Source organism: Falco punctatus (genome assembly GCF_963210335.1).
Source record: "Falco punctatus genome assembly, chromosome: 6".
Classification (NCBI taxonomy): domain Eukaryota; kingdom Metazoa; phylum Chordata; class Aves; order Falconiformes; family Falconidae; genus Falco; species Falco punctatus.
In genome coordinates this window covers 70,979,994-71,004,183 of record NC_137585.1, presented here as the reverse complement: position 1 = coordinate 71,004,183, position 24,190 = coordinate 70,979,994, and the positions used below count along the sequence as shown (strand labels likewise).

General features: G+C 45.0%; 1 protein-coding gene across 2 annotated transcripts; it reads left to right on the top strand.

The window, feature by feature from the left end:
* The first annotated feature begins 176 nt into the window (after positions 1 to 176).
* On the top strand, positions 177 to 24,179 carry KLHDC10 (kelch domain containing 10). Of its 2 annotated transcripts, XM_080390688.1 has the most exons (10): positions 209 to 333; positions 14,168 to 14,337; positions 14,587 to 14,808; positions 15,349 to 15,503; positions 16,701 to 16,849; positions 17,422 to 17,506; positions 18,420 to 18,486; positions 19,081 to 19,128; positions 21,247 to 21,386; positions 22,668 to 24,179. In XM_080390688.1, exons 2-10 carry the CDS (start codon positions 14,229 to 14,231, stop codon positions 22,875 to 22,877), a joined length of 1,185 nt encoding a protein of 394 aa, XP_080246814.1. In that variant the 5' UTR covers positions 209 to 333; positions 14,168 to 14,228; the 3' UTR covers positions 22,878 to 24,179. The 2 variants fall into 2 exon arrangements, with proteins under 2 accessions (XP_080246813.1, XP_080246814.1); XM_080390687.1 differs by lacking the exon at positions 14,168 to 14,337 and having other exon boundaries at positions 177 to 333.
* Positions 24,180 to 24,190: the final 11 nt, after the last annotated feature.

Below are 24,190 nucleotides of genomic sequence, written 5' to 3'. Positions count from 1 at the left end.
TGCCCACGACAGCGCGCAGCCGCGGCGAGCGATCGTTCAGCCCTCACGACAGCAACGTTCTCGCCGCGGCCTTCGCCCACCTGCCAAGAAGCCTGCGTTTCATAGGCCGAGGCCGCAGAAGCTCGCCGCCGACTGGTCGGCGGCGGGGGAGGGGAGAGAGGGGCGCCTCTGCTGGCCGCCGCCTGGGCTCGCCCTGAGGAGGAGCAGACGGGGCCATGTCGGCGGCGGACGGTGCCCGGGAGGGCGTCAGGGAGGGCTCATGCAGCGCGGCGGCTGGCGGCGGAGGCCTCCTCAACCGCTTTGTGCAGCTGCCGGGCAGGCCGCGCTCGGCGGGTGAGTGGCGGCCGGTTCTAGGGGCGAGGGTGACCCCGTCCCCAAGGCCCCAGCTTGTCGGGGACCGGGGCATCCCCGTCCATAGGGCTCTGAGGGGGCGGGTACCCTTCAGTTGTGGGGGTTATCCCCGTCCCCGCAGCTCGGGGACATATTGGAGGGAAGCTGGGGTACTTCGTGGACCCGGGATAGGGGTCACCCCGTCCCCAAGGCCCGAGGGTGGTGTGGGGAGGGCCGGGCTATTCCCGTCCCAACAGCCCTGGGATATGGGGGCCCACAGTCATGGATAGGGGCGGTTATCACTTTAAAAACTGTCTTAGGGTGTTGAAGGAGACAGTCTCGGGGGTGGAGGGGGTGTGACACAACCTCCTACGACCCTGAGGGGTGACAGTTCAACCCTCCCCATCCTGATGGTCTCAATGCATTGAGGAATGCTTGGATGCCCTACATGGGCAGTTCATCCCAATCACCATGGACACAGGTCGGGGGGGCAGGGTACTCCACAGCCTCTGTGGGGGGTCAGACCCATCTCAGTCACCCTGGGATTGTGGATGGACCTGGGCTAACCCATGGTGACACCTCCCACCCCCCCAATCCCAACATATCAGGTTTTTGGATTGTGGGACCCCACAGTCCTGGCAGGGGGTGATCCTGGAATGGGGGTCCAGGCTACCAGAGGGCCCTTGGATGAGATTTCAGCCCAGTTCTGTACCCTGAGAAAGGTGGTTCTTCTAGTCCTGGGCCCTGGGAAAGATGGCTCTTCCTTATTTCCACCTCCTTTCTAGAAGTGTTGGTATGCTGGGGGGGTTACCCCATCCCAACAGCCCCAGGATATTAGGTGGAGGAGACTGAAGTTACGCCACAATTGCAGGACTGGGGAGATCACCCCCATCCCAGCTGTTCTGCGATACTGGGAGGGATGGGAGACACACCATGGTTCTGTGATGAGGAGGTATTCCCACTTGGTTTGGGGTATCCCCTTCTCCTTATCTCTGCAGCACCCCCTGCTCTCAAGGGCCGCAGGGTGTGCACAGGAGGTGGGTACCCCAGGCCCTGGGCATCGTTTTCTGCCCCAACTGCCCTTGGCCCTGCCACTTGCGTCCCTTGGTGGGGGATGTGAAGCCCCTCCCTGTCCCACGGGTAGGAGCCTGTATACCACATGTCTGGAGCACCACCAGCAGCTGTGAACAGGCCTTAGCAGCTGTGAACAGGCCTTCAGGCCAGGATCCATGTTTCGTTTCCTGTGAAACCTGTCACAATCTGGATTGGCAGCAGGGATGCCTTCGAGAATCATGCAGGACCACTGTGAATTCACTAAGTGGCTCCACACCCTTATTTTTGGGTAAATTCTCAAACGTGTTTCCTTCCTCCTGTGATAAGGGCCTTTTTTGGTAACACAAGATCTGATTATCTTCATGTTCCTGAATTTTAATGTTGGCTTGAGCAAACTGGTAGTACATCTTCCTGATGCAGTTGTAACAATTCCACTTTTGGCTACAGATTATGTCCCGACAGGGAATTCTGCCCTCCACCACCTGTACAGGGGCCGATGGTACAGCCCCGGGCCAAACTACCCTCGAACAATTCAGCCTTAGCACTTAAGTCCAAGTGCTGTCTGTCTTAAGTCCAGCTGACTGTCAATCTTGCTGAAAAAGTACTTGATGGAAAAATGCCATTGCGGTCGATTACTGGAGTTTTCTCCCTGATTGACACCTGTTAAAATGCTATTTATAGATCTCCAGCAGCAGCCCTTACATAACAGTTGAGATAGAGAACGATATTTTTCCCCCCTCCTTCTGTTTCCTCCAAACAGGTTTGTTTTCTTACCTCCCAGTTCTCATTTTACCTCCTTTACCTCTCAGTTCTCAGTTTTCAAGAGGCATTCCTTCATTTTCCCCCTGCCATTCGGTGCCCTAGACTCCCTCCATAAAATATGCTATCTCCTTTTAATCCCATTTTTATAAGTAATTACTGTTGTGAAAGCCTACAAAGAGCTCATAGCATGCTTTGGCATTGGATGCATCTGCTGCATACCTCTCTGCAGAGCTCCATTGCTCCTGCTAAGCCATGCATCATTTGAAGTAAATCTGGGCTATTTCTTGGTTAAACATGAGAGCATACGCGTTGATGCAGGTGCTGCTTTTGTCACATTCTCCTTTTCCACCTACTCGTAGGAAAGATTTTAAGCTTTTGTCACCTTTTTCACTCTGGAGAATTTAATTTGCACAAGGAAATGATTACAAAAGGTAAGCAGGCAGTTAGTAAGACCTCGTGCCAGGGTTGTGCTGCTCTATTTGCTTTCTCAAGGGGAGTATTTCTGTCAAGGGTTTCTCAATAGAGGCATTTCTTAAGCAGCATCTACAAAAGAGTCTCATTGCTGGCTTAACAGCTTAAAAAAAAAAAGGCACTTTGTTTTTGCTGTCTCTTGATGGGTAAAGATTCTTTAAACATCTATAATTGTATGTTGGATAAGGGAAAGGAAGGAGCTATTTTTAAGTGTTTGTAGGCTTTAGAAAGAGCAAAAGTGTCAAATACAGCTGGTACATGGTTTGTTCTCCACATTGGAAATCTTCCTGTGCACACTTATTTTTTTTCCAGTGTTTTCATCAGACTCTTGGGGTTAAGTGGATAGAAACAATCTGGAGACCTAAATATATCTTTGCCTCTCCCATGCTCAGCATTTATGGTCTTGTCTTGAGCTATAATTTTCCCAGTGTGCCAGTCACAGAGGGTTTTTTTGTATGGAGAGATTTGGAGTTTCTAATATGTATTTTTAAAAAATACAACAGCAAACCCAAAAATCCTGAACTCCTTTGTGTCACATGGAGGAGCAAGCCAAAAGCTATTTGTCTGAAGAGCAGTGTACATGTGATACTTTAATTAATGTGATAACCTTACAGAGAGACCTGGATAGGCCAGAAGAGTGGGCAAGAGCAGTATGAAGTTCAACAAAACCAAAATACAAGTCCTGCACCTGGGATGACATTCCAAGACCTAGTACAGGCTGGGACCTGTGTGGTTTGGGGAGCAGTCTTGCTGAGAGGCACCTGGGGTTCCTGCTAGACAACAAGCTGTGAGTTGGTGACAAAGGCATATCAGGTCCTGGGCTGCATTCACAGGGGCATTACTGTCAGAGGGATGGAATCATCTCGCTCTACTTGGCACTTGTCAGGACGCCCCTGGGGTGTTGTGTCCAGCTCTGGTCCCCACAAGTCAAGAGAGACATAGACAGACTGGAAAAGGTCCAAAGGAGATGGTCAAAGGCCTGGAGAACCTGCCCTATGAGGAAAGGCTGAAGGAGTCAGATCTCTTCTCCCTGGAGAAGAGGAGGGTTGGGTGGAAGTTTGCCATGTTTTTCCAGTACTTAAAAGACAGCTAGAAAGAGGAATGAGGGTCTGTCTTCACAAGGAGCTACACAAATAAGAAGGGACAATGGTACAAATTGCAGTGGGAGTTTTATCTCAATGTGAGAAAAACATTTTTTACAGTAAGAACAATCATTCGCTGGAACAACCTCCTCAGGGATGTGGTAGAGTCCCTATTGCTGGAGAGTTTCAAGATGCAAAGGCACTGAATAATCTGGTATCAGCTCCCTTTCCCATGAGAGGTTGGACCAGATGATCTTTCTAGGTCCTTTCCGATGTGGGCTGTTCTTTGGTTCTCATTTTCCAAAATGTCTTTATTTTCCTTCTACATTTTTAAAAAAAACAAACAACCCAAGGAACACTCAATTTTAGTGGTGTGAAGTCTGTAATATATAAATTTCTGGGGCAAATGTTTCCTTTATTGCTCTGGTTTCTCAGTAAGGACAGTTCACTCATTAAGAACTCCTTATTTTATTCTCCACTTTGGGATGCTATCTCATCTATTACAATCCCATTCTTGTTCTGCTAATCACAGGAAATACTGACAACCAGTTGCACACTTGCAGAAATGTTTTTAATGCATGATTGCTACAAAGAGGTTTGAAAACAAAAGCCTCTGAGAAGCAGGGTGAAGAAAGACCCATTCTGGACATTGATCCAAACCCAAAAGCTCTCCTGTCTGGATGTGGGAATGACCATTCTCTTAGAAACACTGCTTTACAGACTTCAGATATTTGAAAGGTTCTTGGCTGGTGGCCTGTGAATTGTATCTTGGTATCCTTGGCCACATTCTTTGGCCTCTCTTAGCTGCCCTCGGCTCCAGGCAGAGTCATCATTCAGGTGCTGGGGGCTAAGGCACAGCTGCTTTCTCTCTTGGGTATTTTTCAGGCATGGGCAGCCCGGCACTGAAGGGAGCTGTGGAATCTGTAGAGGCTAAATGCAGCTGGATGAACGAAGAGGTTTTAAACCTTGTTCTCGGCGACGCATTCACAGCCTGCTTATCCAAACATTTGTAAGGGACTCTGATTACATGAGTTACAAACTTATTTTGTCTGGCTGGTATGAAAAAGATGAAGCTTTGAAGACTGGAGTCAAAGTCAATATTGACTTTTCTTGTTCTCTCTCCTAAGAGCCAGCAGTGCTTTGGCTTTAGCCCTTGACCTAAATGTCCTTCAGAAGTCTTGCAGAAATCATAAATAGAAAGGGAGATACTGAAACCTGCTATTCTGGATATTGAAGAACTAGGTAGGAGGGAAAATAATACTGATACCATCTTTAGAAGGCATTAAGAAGCAGTAAAGAGGATGCGTACACACACCTCAGCTATTCACCGCTGGTATGTTACTTTGGGAACCAAAAGCCACGCTGTATTTGTTAGCTTCACATCCTGTAGTTATTTAGTTTGTATTTCCAGAAATAGTGCTTGAAATAGAAATTATATTGCTAGTAGTAACGCTGATAATGTTGCGGTATAATATATGCCATGTGGTATGGCCTTGCACTGGGATTAGTAGGATTGAAGATCACAGATTGATGGAAAGAGCCAGCATGTTTGGGGCAAGCCTTACAAGCGGAAGACCTTACACCCTGATAACAGGACAAAGTCGATGTGGTTGTGGCTCAGTGCCTGTGCTGTTCCTTTTCCTGTTAGCTCAACAGGAAGAACTTTAAGACCTCAAAATGAGGAAATGCAGACAATAGGCAGCAGACCTCCCTAAACTTCATGGAAGCAGAAGGAAGCAAAACTCCAAGGCCAAAGCATCTCGCTGTAGGAGCCAGAGGGTATAAAAGACCTGTCCATAACTAATCTGTCCTTCTAAATGAAGAACAACCTAGGAATCGTAGTAAGGACTTGGCAGCTGTCATCCTTTCACCCTCTGTGCTGTACATAAGTGATCCTGGCCAGATCACTTAGATATACTTGGTTCTTGTGGGTATGAGGAGCCAGAACCAGCTCATTTAAATATTTTGTAAAATTAAATTACCCTCCCCTTGTGCAAGATCTCACAGTGCAAGTGCACTGACTGCTTGCACCCTTTACTTTGCAACTGACCCTGCAGTGGATATTGCGATTAAAATAGGTTTAGAAAAAAGGGACCTTATAAAGGATGGTGCTGGGGTTGCTGTTGTGGGAAGTGTTTGAGGTTACACCTGGGTATCTGTTGGTTATGTTGCAGCAATAAATAAAACCATGCTTTATTCCAGGTGGTCTGGAGGAGAGGGCAAGAAAGGCTTGATTTAAAATACTTCAGCATAGTCTTCAAATCTGGATTTGAGCCACACATGAAGTGAAGAGGATTCGTGGCTGTAAATGCAAATAGTTTTCACCAGTAAATATGAAAATAGCAAATAGTCAGGTAGATCTAGGAGGAAAGTCTTTCTAGATGCAAGTATTTAACCAGAGTGAAAATTCAGAGTATTAAACTCACCAATGCTTTGATTGCAGCGCAGGATTCTGGTTTTTAATTCTAGCAATCTATTTGGCAGAGTTTCCCTGTTGTAGCCTGGCAGAATGTGATCCTTGCTTTTATTTCACTGCCAGCCCCAAATGTTTAAACTCAACATTGATCTATTTCAGATTACCTGATGTGCATGGCAACCTCTAATCCATCAAATTAAAGAGGGAAAATGATACCTCTTTGTTCAAGGAATGAACTGGGAGCTTGTACAGCGTTAGCTAGTGAGTGCTACAACGAAAGCTCAAATCTGGATGCTTTCTGTCTACATTATGGGTCAGCTGCCTTCCCTTGCTCTCTGCCTCATTGTATAATACTGCTCAAGGAACTACAGGTAGAGCAGCATTTAATCTTTAATTTTTCAAAGCAGAAGTGCTTGGCAGAAGTGTGCAGCCACCTCAGTAGGTCTGCTCTTTATTCTGCCTGCTGTGTTGAGCCTGCGTTGGAGATGAAAACACAGCTGCCCCACTGTGTGCTGTGAACACTGATCGCTGTTTTGGTAAATTTGTGCAGTGTGGTTGAGGTGGTGCTTTAAATAGCTAGTGTAAGAAAGGGTGTGTAGTGTTGGTTGTAAATGTTTGGATGACCATTGTGAGCTTATGGTTGAAGTGGCGTCATCTTAAGAAATGGGTGGGTTTTGTTTTTGAAGCAAACTTCATTTAGCAATATGAATCTGTAAGCTTTTCTGTGCCATTGTTTCCCATTTTTCAAATATGTAAAGAACTTTGAGACTTGTGTTGCCAAAAAATATGCTGCACATGTAAAGTGTTTTTTCCAAATGCATCTTGGTTGGAAAAAAAACCCAAAATGTTTGATCGTCCTTGAGATTTAGAAACATTGGTAACTTTTATTGCATAAACTTCTTTTCTGAAGGTTAGAAGCTGAGCATTTATTCTGACCTTGAATCCCACCTGCATGTGGAAACCCCGAACCCAAGAACAGTCATCCTTTTTATCTCAGGTCATCTGCGTCAGATGATGATGATGTTGAGTGTGTACATCTTTTCAGAAGCTGATACCGCATGAATACCTTTCAGCAATTCCCCTGAGTGCCCAGGAAGGTTTGTTTTACTGGGGAAGAAACTGCCCTGAGCAACCACCTCCCTACTGCACTGAACTGAGCTTTTAGATGTCAGAACATCCCCTGGCTGCATCTGCTGCTTTTCCTTTGCTTTTTGGCTGCTTTAGTGTGAGATGGACAAAAGGGAAAGGAAAAAACAGAGGTTTGCTTCTTCTGTGGAGAAAGCCATGTGCTATAAGGAAAATACAGATTTTTGTGAGTTGGATGTCACCCCACGATTTGAGTGAAACCTTTCACATTGGCCTTTAATTATTGAGTTTGGCTTTGAGGATCATTCTCTGTGTATTCTGAATGGAACAGACAGTTCTCCCTAATTTCTGTTGCCTTTATCTTACTTGCCTTTCTTTTTGTGAACTACAATGTCTTTAAACAACCAAATGAGCAAGCCGTAAAATGGTTGCATGAAACAAGCAAGCAATACATGGAAAACCAAATTATAAATGCTTTGCTGCTTTGTGATATTTCTGTAATTTGGTGACTTGGAATGGGGCAAGCAGTGTGTCAAAACATAATTGCACTCCAATTTCAGACAGGTCTTTAGTGATCCTTTAAGGCTAAGAGAATAAACAGGCAAAACTTTAAAATCAACACCTGCAGCTTCTAAGCTGCTGATCTGACTGTGCAAAAGGATATTTTTTGCACCTTTACCAAGCAGCAGCATGTGGCAGAGTTGAGGAATGAGGCATCCTGAAGCTGGAAAGTCATTACAGTCACAGTAACCCACAAGCAAGGGCTATGTGTTTGCAAGAGGAGTATGTTTATTTAGTTCTGCTCCTGCCATTTCTGCTGGCTACAGCCAAATCTCTTTCTGGTAGCTGTGGTGGCAAAAGAATTTGGCCTGTTTCTATTTGCAGTGTTGCCTTTTAAGCGTGAGGTTAGCAGTTTCACTTCCCTCATCATCTTTGCTCCCAAATAATCTAGGAATCATTTTTTTCTGCTGCAGGTGGCTTTGGCTAATACTCGGCCTCATACCTGGCCCTGGCTTTATCCAGAGGTCATTCTTCTTTTCCTTTCTGCTTACAGATTTCTGAGCAGATGGTGGGAGCCCTTGGCCTCTTCCTTCTGAGGCTGGTTGAGAAAGGGAGGCAGGGGTTGTGGATTTGCCACGTCGGGAGAACAGCATTGCATTGGTTTGCTGGGAACTGATAACAAGGCGTGGTGATGATTAGGGAAAATGTTCTTAAGAAGGGAAAAATTAAATTCTGCATAACCTGATGGCATAAGCAGACCTTACCCTCTGCCAAGAGCTTCTCATTGATTAATTGATTTATTTGGTTTTTCTGTGACAGCATGTTCATGATAAGAAACAAGGATGGTTTCAGACAGGCTCTCATAACAACTTCATATTCAACTCTTCCATTGCTTATTTTTAAGAAATTATTTCAGCTAATTAGACCTTTTCCCCCCTCTTGTTTTAAAAAAAAAAAAAAAAAAGGCCAGCTGGCTAGTTTACTAATTCAAATAGCAGGTACTCCCCTCTTCTTTAACCTAGCCAGTGAGATGATGACAGCTTTTTTTTTCCTACAGTCATGAAAGGGGGGATAATCAAATGAAAATAAAATGCCTTTGTTCTTTGAAACTTGTCTTTGTGCTGCTCTGTCTGAAGCATGTCTCACCTTACAGTTGTGCTATGTGTGATTCACTGCAGCTACTTGGTACTTAGAAGTTTAATTTTCTTCTTCTATAATTTTATTATTGAGCTATTGAAAAGCAGTAGAGAAGTCCAGTAGACTTGAGCGTAGCTGTTGACACATGCTGTGGTTCTGGGCATGCTGGTAGCATTTAATCTGTTCTATAACTTCAAATAATCTCCTAATGCCAAGGGATTTTTGTATTGTTTTGTTTTTGTTTTTTTTTTTTCTCCAGGCCTTCCATAGATTTCCGTAGCTGTCAAGGCCCCAGAGCTGGAATTTAATAATCTTTTAAGCTTGTGTTAGTCAGAATAGGAACAGTATTTGTGGACCAGCAGGTGCATTCAGCTTTGTCCTCCCCTTAAGAGGGACATTTTGAATGGGGTTCTTGCTGGACACTATTCAGGACCATTTCGCTTCTCCAAAATAATGTGTTTCTGTAGATTTTCTTAAATAACATCTCTGTTTTCTCCTCCTTCTTGCCCCAGACTTGCTCTGTATTCACAGTTTTTGGAGAGGTAGGAAACAAATGTCTCATGCATTGGTTGCTGTGCTGTGTCACACCAGGAAACTCGGGAACAGATAGTCATGCCACCTTTTTGCTTACTCTCATGTTCTAATAATACCTTTTGCAGGAGAGGTATTCAATTAGGAATCCACTTTAACAAAGTCAATCTGGGCCATTTGAGCGTTCCCTCTGAGGTCAACGAATCATTTGAAAAGGGTGAATTTAACAGGGTGCTAACAGGTCAGTGCATAGCCAGCAAGCAAGTTTCCATCAGATGGCTTAGTCCTAAATTAGGACTTTCCTTAATTATGTCCCTGTTGTGATGGTTCAGCTGCATTCTGTTTGTGGAGATTCTTATTCTCTGAAAGTTTTATTGTTTCCATTCTGCCCTGGACCAAGGAAAAGAAATCTCCTTATGAATGCACCTTCCCCATCTTCCTTTCTGCTTCGCTTTGGAGTCTTAAACTGGGAAAGCAAGTGCTTTCCAAATTATATCCATCCACTTTAAAGCCATTTTCTATAACTAGCTTTATGCCCTCTTTCTCACAAATCTGTCTTGACTTGGTACGTTGTCCTGCTACTTTCCACATCCATCATCAAGAATTCATAGCAGGGCCCGGTGAATTGCAGCTTTTCATGGTGATGGTGCCTTGCTGGGCTTAGCTTAGTGTTGGGTGCTTCCTTAATCTGTGGCAGGTTCAGCTCTTGAAGAGATGGGCTTTGCTAACTAGAGGAGGAAGATACCATACTCTTGGGTTTTTCTGTCTTCCTGCACCATCTAAAGTTTGCACTTGTGTAATAGGCTCATCGTGCACTACTAATGCTGGAGCAAAAACAGATCCAAAACTTGCATGAAGAATTTCAGTAGGAGATGTGAATCATCTGATAAAACATAATTAAATGGAAATGCAGTTCTTTATTGGAGATGCAAGTCATAGAGCTTGTCTGCTGAAGAAACTAATCTTTGTTAACTCTTAAATAGATTCAGCTTTTACAGGTCTCTTTAAAAAGATGTAGCTTCTAAGGTGGATTAAGGTCACTTCAATTCTGAATAGAAGAGTTTGGTGACAATTTAACTCAGTTTAAGATTGTTTTGTTCATTGATATGTTTGTGAATGGGCTTGCATAGGTGACTCAGAAGATGTATTGGATATTTTTTTTCCCTGTTTATGGGTAGATATGTCAATTTCTATGGGCCATTGCAAAAGGGAGTATCTAGTCCATTGAGGTGAAGGGGTCAGTGAAGAGCAAAGCTTAAAAACAGCAGGCTGGAAATGTGAAGCCTTTGGAGAGCAGTCAGTTCCTACATGAGGAGCATGGTGTTGAGCAAACACAGCTGGGGTCTGCTTGAATAGAGCAGAAAATCTGTTATTTTCGAGCAGAGCAAAATGAAATTGCTTATGTTTGTAGCTACAGGGATTGACCCTGAGCTTTTGGAAACGTTGCTCTGGTTGGCATTTCCACCCCTCCTTTCTCTGGGGGTCACCGCTGTGTGGCAGGCACAGCAGGAAGACGCATTTCAGCCACTCATCTGCGATTTGGTGCTCAACTTAATGCTGAGGACAGTGGATTTCCCTCGAGTAGCTGAATGCTTGACCAGAGACAGGTATCATTTCTCCTGCTAGCTCTGCCATGAGAATCCTAGCTTCTGAAAAAAGACAGTCAGTGAGTGTTTAAATTTGTTCCTGTAGTGCGCAGCACCCTTTGAGTTGTTGGCGAGAGTCGTGTGAATGGGCAGGGAACTAGCAGCAAATGTGGTTTGCAGCAGGAATGGCTTCCTGGGAAGCATGGTCTTTTCAGGCCATCCCAGCTGGGTGCTTGCAGGTATCTGCGCCACACCAGCTCTGGCTTCTATGCCCTTTCCGTGTCTTGAAAATATCTTGAAAAAAAATTACCTTTTAAAGGTAGGAGATGGATTTCTAGGTAAATGGGAATAGGTGAAACCAGCTGGGCTGCATACGGATTTAATGTACCTATCTTGCTATCTCAGGGACCTGCAAGCATCAAAAATTGATCCCTTATTATGGAAACTTAACTGTTCTGGGGCTTTATGGCAAAGTCAGGTGTCTTCCCTTTTTGAATTTTGAGAGGTGAATGACAGAGGCGGCCTCCTTGGTTTTGTTTTTAAATTTATTTTCTTTGAATTATGCCTCTTACTCTTTAGTCTGTTGGCTTTATATAAAACTCAGCCTTATTCTCCTCTCTTCCCTCTGGGAAATTCTCATGGCAAGTGTTGTGACTAGAGGGAAGTAGGATCTATAGTTAATGTAATACTTGAAATCCTAATTCCCTAACACCTTTTAAATTTAATGGATGATTGAATTAAATCCTCACTCCCTTGCAAAATGTGTGTATCAGTGCTCCCAGTCTTTGCTGGAATTAAGCTCCAATTTCACTTCTTTCAGGTCCTTTTGGAGACCTTCAGGGCAAACACAGAAGAGTACTGTGTCCAGCTCTGGGGCCCCCAACATAAGAAGGACACGGACCTGCTGGAGGAGGTCCAGAGGAGGCCGCAAGCATTGATCAGGGGGCTGGAGCACCTCTCCTAGGCAGACAGGCTGAGAGAGTTGGGGCTGTGCAGCCTGGGGAAGAGAAGGCTCCGGGGAGACCTTAGGGCAGCTCCCAGTACCTAAAGGTGCCGACAGGAAAGCTGGGGAGGGACTTTCTAGTAGGGCCTGTAGTGATAGGACAAGGGAGAATGGCTTTAAACTAAATAAAAGGAGGATTTAGATTCGATATTAGGAAAAAAATCTTTACTGTGAGTGTGGTGAGGCGCTGGCACAGGCTGCCCAGAGAAGCTGTCACTGCCCCATCCCTGGAAGTGTTCCAGGCCAGGTTGGACGGGGCTTGGAGCAACCTGGTCTAGCGGAAGGTGTCCCTGCCCCTGGCAGGGGGTTGGAGCTAGATGGTCTTTAAGGTCCCTTCCAACTCAAACCATTCTGTGATTCTACGATTAAGAAATAAGCAGGATGAGCTCCCTTTGGCTGGGCACAGACATGTGAGCCCTTTGCTGAGATATCCTCTATAGGCTGCAGGGAGGCATGGGCATTTCTCAGGCATTTTTGTTTACAGATATTCAAGATCGATGAATTGCCCTCTCGAAGCATCTGCAATTACAACAGTCTGAACAATTACCTGGATTGTAAATACCTTTATTGTCAATGTGTTCACTTAAAAATGAATCCATCTCTTTGGATAGCTTCAGAGTTTAAAATAAAAAAGCCGAAAGGGACAGATGTTTCTCTTTCCCTTTGTGAATCACCTCTAAAGCATGTAGTATTTGTTTAACAGTTTAGTCCAGCACTGAGGCCAGTAGCTTCCTTGCTGCTGCAATTAGTACATGTAATATCCACTTCTTCTGTGCGCTAATGTCTGTACCATGCCAGGTGCCCGATGGCACCGTGAAGCCTCAGTAGCCAGGCCAAAGACTACAGATTTTTTCTGTTAATTCCTTAACTTTCTCCCCCTCTCTTTCAGCCAGTGCTTATTAGTTTTCTATGTGTGGATTGCTGCGAGACACAATTATTACTGGAAACAACCCAAATCTGTCAAAACTTCGCCACAAGGAGTTTGTCTGAACCCTGTAGAGCAGCTTAATTTTGGACAAGAGTTGGAGCTTAAAGCAGCAGTAAACAGAGAACATGATTAAGCAAAGCTGCTTGTGCCGAGTTAAAATTCATTATTCAGTCTGGACAAATTACTTATTTCACCTTTCCTGTAGGAAAGATGCTTGATGCCTCATTTGTTGTTGCTCCATGTATCTGATTCACTGCTGATAATTGTAACAGGCTCTAAGAAGAAAACATTACACGTCCTAATTAGATGCTTCACTGGGTCCTGTTCCATCCTAAAAGTCTGTAAAAGAGCTGTGAGAGCAGGTGGGTGGGGAAGATCTCTTGTTTGGGTGAGGGGTCTTCGAGAATCTTCTTTGGGGTTTTTTTGATTGTTCTGTACTGTCAACTGGCCCAAAAGGGGCCCGTCTGGAGGTGCAACAAGCAGAGGATGTGCTTGAGGGATTGATGATTAGGTGCTGAAATTGTATATTTTAGGGGAGTATTATGTATCCCCCTTCTCAAGATGAAGCTTAGAATTACTCTCACTAAAACACTGTTGTATTGCATAGAAAAATGATTTCTGCAACCTTCTTGGTTTAGTCAGCTGGCGATGTTCTTACACATATCTCACAGCCAGCTTCTCTGTTCAGGGACCTGATCGTTTTCTGTTCCTTTCATTTTTCTTATTCGTTACGTGGTTCTGTGTCTTGTTGAAGAGAAACATCCAGTTCTGGCACTGTGCTTGGCTCTTGCTGCGCATCGAATTTGAGCAAGCCTGGAATTACTTTTTGATCACTTCTCAGCTAAGACTTCAGTTGCCATTGTCCAACAAGAATATTGCTGTTTAGGTTTACCCGGACTGAATCAGTCTTTCTGTCTATTCCAGTTGAGGTCTGAGCTTTAATTGTCCTACCCGCTTTTATTTCCGTTGGCTTTTGGGGAGGAGGGTGGGTAGGCAGAGGGCTTCCTTTTGGGAGTAACTTTTGCCAGTTATCAAGCTCAGCCTGCAGGATCTCAGATGGGTCCCCTGCTGCGCTCTTTTCCAGTGCAAATGCCTTATCTATGAGCAGATTTTACTGGCTGTGTCAGACCTGCATTGCTTAATGTTTAGGAAGCCCAGGGTTGTCCAAGGTGAAAGAGCCTTCTTGCGATGCAAGGTGCCAGGAGCGAAAAAGAAGAAAAGGATAGAAGCTTTGTAGAGGAGGGAGAACAAATCATTACTTTTCTTTTTTGTTCCCATCAGGCAGCTTTAAATATAAACATTTTGGAACTGTTTCCGAAGTGAAATCCACCATACAGAAAGAATGACAGAAGGGGGGGGTCATAAAGATATCGTAGAAATAGCTTTTGTGGAAGGTTTGTCATGTGGAAGGATTGTCATGCGTCAGCCTGCAGGCAGCAGTCCTCGGGCAGGTGAGATCCAGGGGCTAGAGTGGACATGAATGAGATGATGGCACACAGAGGTTCTCCCCACTGCTGCTCTGCGAAATGGATCTGTCATTACAGAGCCATTTCCTCCTAGCTGCAGACATGCTTCCCTATGGCTAAACAGCAGCTGCTCTTGTTGGAGAACCACTGCAGCAGCTCCTGACCCTCAGACACAAGCTCAGCTCCTCTGTTGACATTTCACTGAAGCAGTTTTACCTTCTCATTTTGCTGTAGGCCATAGATCTCCACCAGCAAGAAGTGGCCATCGTTGTGTGGCAGATAATGCCAACTTGTATGTGTTTGGAGGCTACAATCCTGACTATGATGAATCCGGTGGGCCAGAAAATGAAGACTACCCGCTCTTCAGGGAACTCTGGCGCTACAACTTTGCTACAGACACGTGGCATCAAATGGGCACTGAAGGCTACATGCCCAGGGAGCTAGCTTCCATGTCACGTACGTATGGAAATTCAATTCCTGTGTGCCTAGTCCTGAAGCTATTTTAATTGGTGTCCCTCGTGGAATGCAAAACTGGACAAGAACAAATCCGGATCCTCTTTCCAACTCTTTTGCAAGTAGGCCTTGAGTTTGGGTTGGTTTTGTGATTTTTTTTCTTTCTCCTTTTGCTCAGGTTGAGGCAGAGGGAAAGAAAAAATTTCAAATGCAAGAGGTAGTCTTTAGGTATTTAGCTTGATAGTTGCAGGTCACCTGCACTTTCAGCAGCCAGGTGCTCAGTGCAATGAGACATCTTAAAGCATCCAAAAATAGATCTCTTTGTTCACTAGCCATTTTTAAAAGTAGGCCTTTGGTTACCATGGTTTTTAGCTTGCATTCATTCTCTTTTAGAGCATTTCAAAGCCATAAATGCATAGTGTGAATTGTAGGGTATTTGAACAGTATTGAACACTCTCTGCCTACTGTCTCCAGAGCAGAGAGTCATTCTGTTTTACTGCGTCTCACAGCAACAAGTATCTCTGCTCTGTCTCTTTCTCCTAGTTGTATTGCATGGCAACAACCTGCTTGTGTTTGGGGGCACCGGGATCCCCTTTGGGGAGAGCAATGGCAATGATGTCCATGTCTGCAACGTCAAGTACAAAAGATGGGCTCTGCTCAGCTGCCGAGGAAAGAAACCCAATCGAATCTATGGCCAGGTATGAAGGACAACCCTTGTTGAGGCACTTTGAGTGTACCTGCATACGCAGTGCTGTGTGTCACAGAAAAGAGGCCAGAGCATGGAGTTGTCTTCTCTGCTAGTAACTGGAATTGTTCTCTGTGTGCCTAAGTGTATGGGAAGTCAGGTGTCATTCATAAAGAAGTAGAGTGGTCTTGGTTCTTTGAGATTTCAAAGGAAAGGAGTAGTTTTCTTGTAGTTACAAAAGCCAAAATTTGTTAACTAAATGCCAGATGCAGTTGAATGAAAAAGTACATCTGATTTAAGGAGTGGTTGTAGTTTCTAGAGTTTCTCTGAAGCCTCCTCAAAGCCTTTAAAACCCCAAACTATAAATGAGAACAGTGGTTAATAGGTCTTACTTGTATTAGAATAACAACTTTTAAGACTTTACATAATATTGTCGGTGACCGTGGTGTACAGAAAAATAGATTCACTCTCACGGGAGGACTGCCGCTTTTTTCTGTGCTTTCCAGTAATGCTGCCAGTGTACTTGTGGTGCAGACATTTATAACCCAACTAATTTCTCGTTTAGATGTGCCCCAGACACTTGAGGGAAGGAAAGTAGTCTTCCCCTTGCCCAATTCAGCTTGAGCTGGCCTTTGGCAAACAGGCAGTTGGGAGCAAAAGGAACTTACATCTCTGCTTCCACCTTGGACTGCATCAGGGAATGGTGCCTGCATGACCTTCACAGCTTCAGTAGGCTGATAGTCTGTGTGCTTTTGAATTGTACAGGCTGTCTCTGTTGTTTAGTCTGACTTATCAATTGTGTTATGCTTAATGCCGCTGGCTATCTGATGGCTGGTTTATAAGATTCTGCATAACAGTATCTATATAAGGTCAGCATGGAAGAGATTCAGGGTTAATTGTGCTTTGTTTGTAGCTCTGGGAGCTCCTGTTGCCCAGATCTGTCTTGTCTGATGCCTGAAAATCAGCAGCTCCACTTCTAGGTCATCAACTTGCGACTGTGGAGTTACTTACCATTCCTACAGACCTCCCACCCCCATCTTTTGTGTGTTGTCCTTGTTTGTCCTTCATGTTTGTCCTGAACATGTCATTTTGTAAGTTGTACGTAGAGCTTTGCAAGCAGTGTCTTGCTTTGGGAGGGTGGAAATTCTCTCTTTTTCAGACACTGATGTCATGCATCCTTTCCAACTGGTTTCTCTTTGTTACCTTCCAGGCCATGGCCATCATCAATGGTTGTCTCTACGTGTTTGGAGGAACAACTGGTTACATTTACAGTACTGACCTGCATAAGCTAGACCTCAACACTAGAGAATGGATCCAGCTGAAACCAAACAACATGTCCTGTGACATGCCAGAGGAGAGGTGAGAAGCTGGACGGTCTCAGAGAGCAGTAACACTGGGGAGTTACCACTTTTACTGTGAGTGAGAAGCTGAGAGAGTGCAGACAGGGCACTTTTAGAGCAGTGGTTTTGGCTGTGAGCCTTGCACAACCAGTGCTCCAGCAGTGTGGCGTGCAGGGGAGTGTAGGTGTGGGGTGTGAAGCCTTTGCCAGGACACTAATCTGGCCTGTGTGATGCCAGAACAGAGCTGAGGACCCTGGGGCAGCTCGTGAGTGCTGAGGAGGGGAAGAGGCTCCAGCTGATCCCTGTCCCTTGTCCTGTTCTGTAATGAGGCATGGAGGAAGGAGGGCTGGGAGATGAATCAGCGATAGTCTTAGTGAGAGCAGGGGCTGGAATACTGATGGGTGCTGTTTAAATTGCTCATGAACACTTCCACATCTGAATGCTCCCAATGTGAGGGACTGATACAGTATAGCCAGGCTTGGGGTGTCTGCTTAAACCACTCAAACTTGGCAGCGTTTTCCAGAAGGCTTTTGTTGCTGTGCACTTGCGCTAATTGTTTGTGCTGCTAAATGTCCTTCTTTGCACCTTCAGGTACAGACATGAAATCGCACATGATGGTCAACGGATTTATATCTTAGGAGGTGGAACTTCCTGGACAGCTTATTCCTTAGATAAGGTAAGGCAATCAGAAACCTTGAATGCTTGCATTGATAGGAGATTTTCTGCAGTGAAATATAACTGACCTGATCTCTTAATCTGCCTTTGCCTGGAGAGCTTGGTAAAAAAATAGATAACTAGGAGTAGATTGTTATTCTAGTTCTGTAAAACCTGATGTTGCCACAAACATGTCCTTGTTGACTTACAGGTGATGAATCTGTGGTACACAGTGACCATACTAATCTGCTTCATTTATGTAGACCTGTTATAAAAGGTTCTCATTTAAAACCACTCAGGACATCTTTCTAAATGTTGTATTTGTCCCAAAACAGGAAAGCGCAAAAAGAATTCCTTGACATTAAATTCAGATATCGATATGGTACCTCTTTTCTTGTCTTCCCTCTTAATCGTATGCTTTAATTTCCTTTCTTGTGGTAAATGTTTCTGTCCAATACAATTTGGGGAGGGAAGAGTGAATTCATCTTGAATGCCAAAACGGTAAGTGAGGAGAATTTAAATAGTGCTCTGCTTCCGAAAAAGTTGAAACTGCAGTAGTTAACATGACTTCTTACCTCTCCATTCTCTGCATTTCTTTTCTCCTTACATGCAGTATGAAATAGGTATTTCTGAAGACCTTTGAGAACTGGAGGGTGTGGGGTTTAATTGGTCCAGTTTTTTTAAAAGCAATATTCTTTTTCTTCAGCTGTGGGGCTCAAATAGCAAAGTCTGAGATGAAAGCTTGAGTAAGCTGGTACGCTTTGAAGGTGATTTTATACCTGCTTAGTCGCTGGCTGCGATTAGCTATTTTTGTTTTTACACTTAATGAAAAAGAGGGGTTATTTATAGTGGTTCCCTGGGTCAGAGCCTGTAACTGCATCATGGTACTGCTGGGAGAGCCAGGAGGAGCTAATGACTCCTCTTTCTCCCTTCAGATCCATGCATACAACCTTGAAACCAACACCTGGGAGGAAATTGCCACAAAACCTCATGAAAAAGTTGGTGAGTCTGGAATTTCCTGTTTCTTCCCCTGTAAACCAGAGAGTGGCCAGTGTGCTTGAAGATGCAGTTTTCTGGTAGGCTGGAAGTCTTTTTCATAACCTTGTACAGTACATGGCTTAATGGTGGATTTGAGGTCCTGCTTGTTTAGAGCTTTAGCAGTGAGCATATTTAGCAGCTTGGCTTCCCTCCCTCTCTGGGTGGGAAAGATGGTAGTGGCTGGCTCCCCTCCCTGAAGATACACATCATCTCTGCTCCCTCTGAGGGACCACATGCTGGCCTGGTTAGCAGCAGGGGTTTCCCTGAAACCTGGTAGGCCCTCGGCTGCTGCTTTTCACCAAGCCAGAGTTGAGAGCTGGAGTCTGTGGAGAATGACATTCCACACATTTCTTCCTTCCCTGGAGACCAAGGTGGAGTCAAGCCTGAAGCAGATGGTTGTTAAATTAGAAATGTTATACCTGTGATTGTAGGAAAGCAGAAGCCCCTTGTAAATGAAACAAGTGACTCCTATCCATGATTGTATGTTGAGATATAATCACCACTTGCCCAAGCACTTTAAAGCAACTATAGTTGATACGTTATTTTTATTCTCCTCAGGCTTCCCAGCAGCCAGAAGATGCCATAGCTGCGTTCAGATAAAAAATGGTAAGATCTGCTGCTTGAAAATTGGTGTATCTTATACAACCTAGCAATGACAAGCCCATCCTTATAGCCTTAGAGATGGTGGCCTCCAATACATGTTTGAGAGGACTGCAGGGCACATGTGTCTTTTCTGGAAGAGGATTTCTTTCTTATTGACAGGCCTTAAGCTGCCCAGTTGGCATCACTCTTCGTATGCGAGGTCTTGCTGCTGTAGGCAAATTTATTTTTGCAGTGCACAGTGCGGTCACTCTCTGGAATTCTGCAGTATTTTATGCAATGCCTAAATCATGTGTGGCCACTTCAGTGCAAAATTCCACGTATTTTAGCCACAAGTGTCTGTGATACTTCGCAACTTACTGGTTGCAAGCTCATGAACATGTAGGAATGATGCTCCTGCTCCAGCTCAATGACTAACCTGTTAGCTTTACAGTCTGCTGTGAAAGGCAAAGTGGGGCCAAGCCCTGGAAGCCAAGTTCTTCAGAAACAAGATTGTTCAGGGATTTCTTTGACAGCGGGTCCTTTTCATGGTGTTGTAAATCTGAAATGCTCATATGGAGTGGATTATGAGCTGAGTTATCATCCAAGTCTTTCCATTCTCTAGTAAAGTGAGGGCCATTTTATATGTTAGGAGCTGCATGGAGCTTTGTAGAGCCAAAAGGCTCTTCACTTTGATTCTCCGAGTGGTCTTGCTGTAAATCACTTGCATGACACTGTTTGAGGCACAGCTTAGAGAGGGCTCTGCATGTGCAGTCAGTGTTCAGTTACCCACAATTTTGAATGGTGGAGTGTTCCTGCAACTAGATTTGGGCCTCTCCCGTAGCCTTGTTGTCCTCCAGGAATGCATTCCCCCAAACTTGGTAAAACCCAAATTGCTCATAATGGCATGAAGAAGCAGTTGCAATATTGATCCTTGTTTTCAAAACTCTTTAGATCGATTACTAAATGCTGTATGTTAAAGGGTGGAGTGATGCACCAGATTATATTTCTTAGGAGTGCTAACTGTGCCAATAAGTTAGGCAGGAGCTGGGAGATGCTTCCAGTCACCTTCATCAGCAGTATTTTGCTGCAGTGCAAGCCTCTGAGTTGAAAACTTGGGCAAAGCCAGGAGCAAGACCTGCCTCTGGCAGGCAGCAAGACTAGGAGCCAGGGCTGTGGCTGCACCCTGTGGGTTTAAAACTGCTAGAATCTGATCAAACCCAAGTGCCTGTGAACTCAGGTTAGCTGGGGTGTAATACAGCTACTAAAAGTGGGATTGCACTGCTGCTTGTCAATGTCATTTAGCTCTGAATCTGCCATGGTGGGGTTGGGATCACCAGCAGGCTAGGAAGTGGATGTGAGCCAGCAATGGGCATTCACAGCCCAGAAACCCAACCATATCCTGTGCTGCATAACAAGAAGCATGGTCAAGGGAGGTGATTCAGCCCCTCTATTCTGCTCTGGTAAGACCCTGCCTGCAGCGCTGCCTCTGCTCTGGGGTTGTCAGCATAGGAGAGATGTGGGTCTGTTGGAGCGGGTCCAGAGGACACCAAAAAAATGATCAGAGGGCTGGAGCACCTCTCCTAGGAAGACAGGCTGAGAGAGTTGGGGTTGTTCAGCCTGGAGAAGAGAGTCTCCAGAGAGACCTTATTGTAGCCTTTCAGTATATAAAGGGGACTAATAAGAAAGATGGAGAGAGACATTTTACCAGGGTCTGTAGTGGCAGGAGAAGGGGCAACATTTTTTAACTGAAAGAGGGTAGATTTGGGGTTAGATATTAGGAAGAAGTTCTTTACTGTGAGGGTGGTGAGACACTGGCACAGGTTGCCCAGAGAAGCTGTGGCTGCTCCATCCCTGGAAGTGTTCAAGGCCAGGTTGGACGGGGCTTGGAGCAAGTGAAAGATGTCCCTGCCCGTGCAGCGGGGTTGGACTAGATGACCTTTAAAGGCCTCTTCCAACCCAAACCATTCTGTGATTCTGTAAGTGGTCTCTGTGATTATGAACAGTGCACTGTCAAGGTAAAATAATTATTGACCCTAAAACTGTTTTGGAAGGGTGATCACTGACTTCAGTCACCATGTGTTCTGCAGTTGCTGGATAACGGATGGCTGGGCCTGTAAGCACTGTGGGTTTCCTCTCTTACAGATGTGTTCGTTTGTGGAGGCTATAATGGAGAAGTGATTCTGGGAGATGTTTGGAAGCTGAACCTGCAAACTTTCCAGTGGGTCAAGCTCCCAGCTGCCATGCCGGAACCAGTGTATTTTCACTGTGCTGCTGTCACACCAGTAAGTGACTCATTTCTTTCCTCTGTACCTGAAGTTCAAACCATTCATTCAAGCACTCTGACGTTTGTGTGGGCTTCAAATAGAGCTGAACTGATGTTACCAAGGAGGTAACCTCCACTGAATGCAGCATCTTTCTGGAGTCTGAGGGCTGGGGTGAGGTCACTGCATTGACTCCTTTTACTCCTGCTGCTTTTTAAGGAGCAGGAACACACAGGATATTCTGCTTTCTAAAAGCAGCGATGCAGAATTTTACCTTTTAAACTGTATCAGTTCCAAGGAGTAATTCCATGTGTGAAGAGCAGTTCCTGTTTGCAAAAGGAAAAAAAGCACAAATACTTCCCCAAGTAAAGTAGTTTTAGCCTACTGAGAACAGCCTGAGTTGAAAGATTAGCAGGTGAGTAGCCCTCTTTGGAGACCTTTGCCAATGGGAAGGTTGGTATTGCTATAGCTTTTTGCCGTGACTAGAGTCTTAGAGGCCTGTGATTGATAAGCAGTAGGAAGCAAGAAATGCATTTAGCTGTGACTTCACTGTCCTTCAGCTGATCATTGCCTTAGGGCAGCATGTGAGGTCAGAGGTCGGGTTCTTTGGTTATAAGAGCAGTGTTATCTAGTTCAGAGACTGTTATAAATGCGACTCTTTCTGGGAAACTCTAGGCCTGATAAAGGTGTTTCCCTGACAGCTCGGTGACTGCAGGTGGGTGCCTGGACAGCAGGAATGCCCTTGCTTTTCCTGTGTATTGAAAAAATACCACTTGCAAAAATAGGTCAGCAGCTGATCTTTTCCCATCTCTCTGTGTTCATGTCGTTCCTGGAGCAGGGTTATGCTGAGCCAGCAGAGGGAATGCAACATGTCTTTGTACAGTGTGGTTTTAGTTTTAAAAAAATACATTCTTTTTAGCTGAAACATAAGTATGGTTCTATAATAATTCGTTAACACTTTGCCCCACTCCTAAAATTTATTTCTTGGGATAGAATTCACCTAAAACACAGAGTAAAGCACTCTAAGCTAGCGGATACGTGCTTTAAGATGAGAGACATATGCCCTTCAGTGGTGATTTCTCCCCTTGGGAAGAGCCTGCGGTGACTAGCTCAGGCAGCGACACTTCTGTTACCAGCACATAAAGGTGTATGAGGTGAATCTCACTCTGTGATTAACCAGCTGGGAATCTGGAGAGTTAAATTCTGGTTTTCCCAGCTGCGTTGCTCCTCAGCACCTTCGGGTGGGTGTGCCAGTTCAGTCTGTGCCCCATGTAACTCCCCTCTTCCCCTTTTCCCATCTAGGCTGGCTGCATGTACGTTCATGGAGGGGTGGTCAACATCCATGAAAACAAACGGACTGGCTCTCTGTTTAAAATGTGGCTGGTAGTACCCAGCCTGCTGGAACTGTCATGGGAGAAGCTCCTGGAATATTTCCCTCAGCTAGCAGCTCTCTCCAGATCTCAGCTTTTGCACCTTGGACTGACGCAGGGACTTGTTGAGCGACTAAAATGAGAATATCTCATGCTTCTGTCCAAGACACACTATGTTCAAGAAGCCCCCTTGCACCCCCTATTTATGGATACCATGGATGGTCTTGCTAAGAACATGGAGGAACCTGCTCAACGCCTTACTCAGCAAATACATTGATGCCTTTCTAGAAATTTTTACTTTAAGTTGTTGAAAATCCACTTTTTATTTATGGATCTCTAAATTACACCATTAATTAAAAATACTCTCTGGGACTAATCCATAACATCCAGCCATCAAACCGTCATCAGCACATGCTTGCAACTTAACTGGGGAGGGTGGGGAGCTTGGCGAATGTCTAAGCCCATGCTTACACATGGTGCATTCAACTTACTATTTTCACAAGATGTATATAACAGAGGACATTCAGTGCAGAACAACAGCCGACCTGTTCTTTTGCTTTGGATAACACTCATCACCCCCTAATGCCCAGCTGAGCTCTCCGTCTATAGAAGAGAACTCCTTCTGCTTGAAGGCTTTGCATGTGTTTCATGGGCATGTTTCCATCTCTTTGAGCTTGAGAAGATGGCTGGAATGTCACATGGGGCAGTGAGCAAAGCTTTGCCTGTGCAGTTTTTCTGGTGCAGTGTGCAGTTATTTGAAACACCCCGTGTCTGTGTTCCTCACCTTTTCATATTGAAAGGTTTGCTTGGAAGACTGGTTAAAAGTTGCCATTTAATGGACTACTGTGTAGTTTACTCGGGGTGGTGAGGGGAGGGAAAAGGTTTTGCTGAATCTTTCTTAACCCCTTCAGCTCACATTGCACTCTGAACAAGCTAACAGCAAAAACTCACCCCATAGATTTTAGAGCTGTCGTTTAACCTGCAGCGTGTCCTATCCATTGCTTGGGTATGAGCCACCCATGCCAGCTCAAGTGCTGGTTATCAGCTTCTGGCTCTTAACATATATACCTGTAAGATTTTTGTTTTCCTTCCTCCACACATCTGCCTTTTTCTAGTTAGCTTCACATTCCTCTGGGGGTGGGGGATGTTATTTCTGTGTGCAAGTGGCTGTCTGGGTCCTTGGAAGCTCATGGATCACTCATCCCAGGAAACGCAGCATCAAAAGGCAGCGAAACATCTCCCTCTTGCTGGGAGCAGTGGTCATCTCTGTACAGGCAGCAGAGGAAGGGATATCTGTCTTGTCTTGCTGTGCTCCACCTACTGTGAAGTTTGCTCTGGAGACCACGTGTAAGTGGCCATTGAACTCTGAGCAGCTCTGGTTGGCTGGCATCAGGTTTGTGCAAAATCCTTTTTGTTTTAAGACCCATTTTTAAAGTGCCTTTTTTTTTAAAAAAA

What these genes read in the sequence shown, in the direction of transcription:
- KLHDC10 (XM_080390687.1), top strand. Translation starts at nt 216, where the DNA reads ATGTCGGCGGCGGACGGTGCCCGGGAGGGCGTCAGGGAGGGCTCATGC. An exon ending in GGAGCTAGCTTCCATGTCAC is followed by an intron (nt 14,809 to 15,348) that starts GTACGTATGGAA and finishes TCTTTCTCCTAG; the next exon opens with TTGTATTGCATGGCAACAAC. An exon ending in ACTGTGCTGCTGTCACACCA is followed by an intron (nt 21,387 to 22,667) that starts GTAAGTGACTCA and finishes TTTCCCATCTAG; the next exon opens with GCTGGCTGCATGTACGTTCA.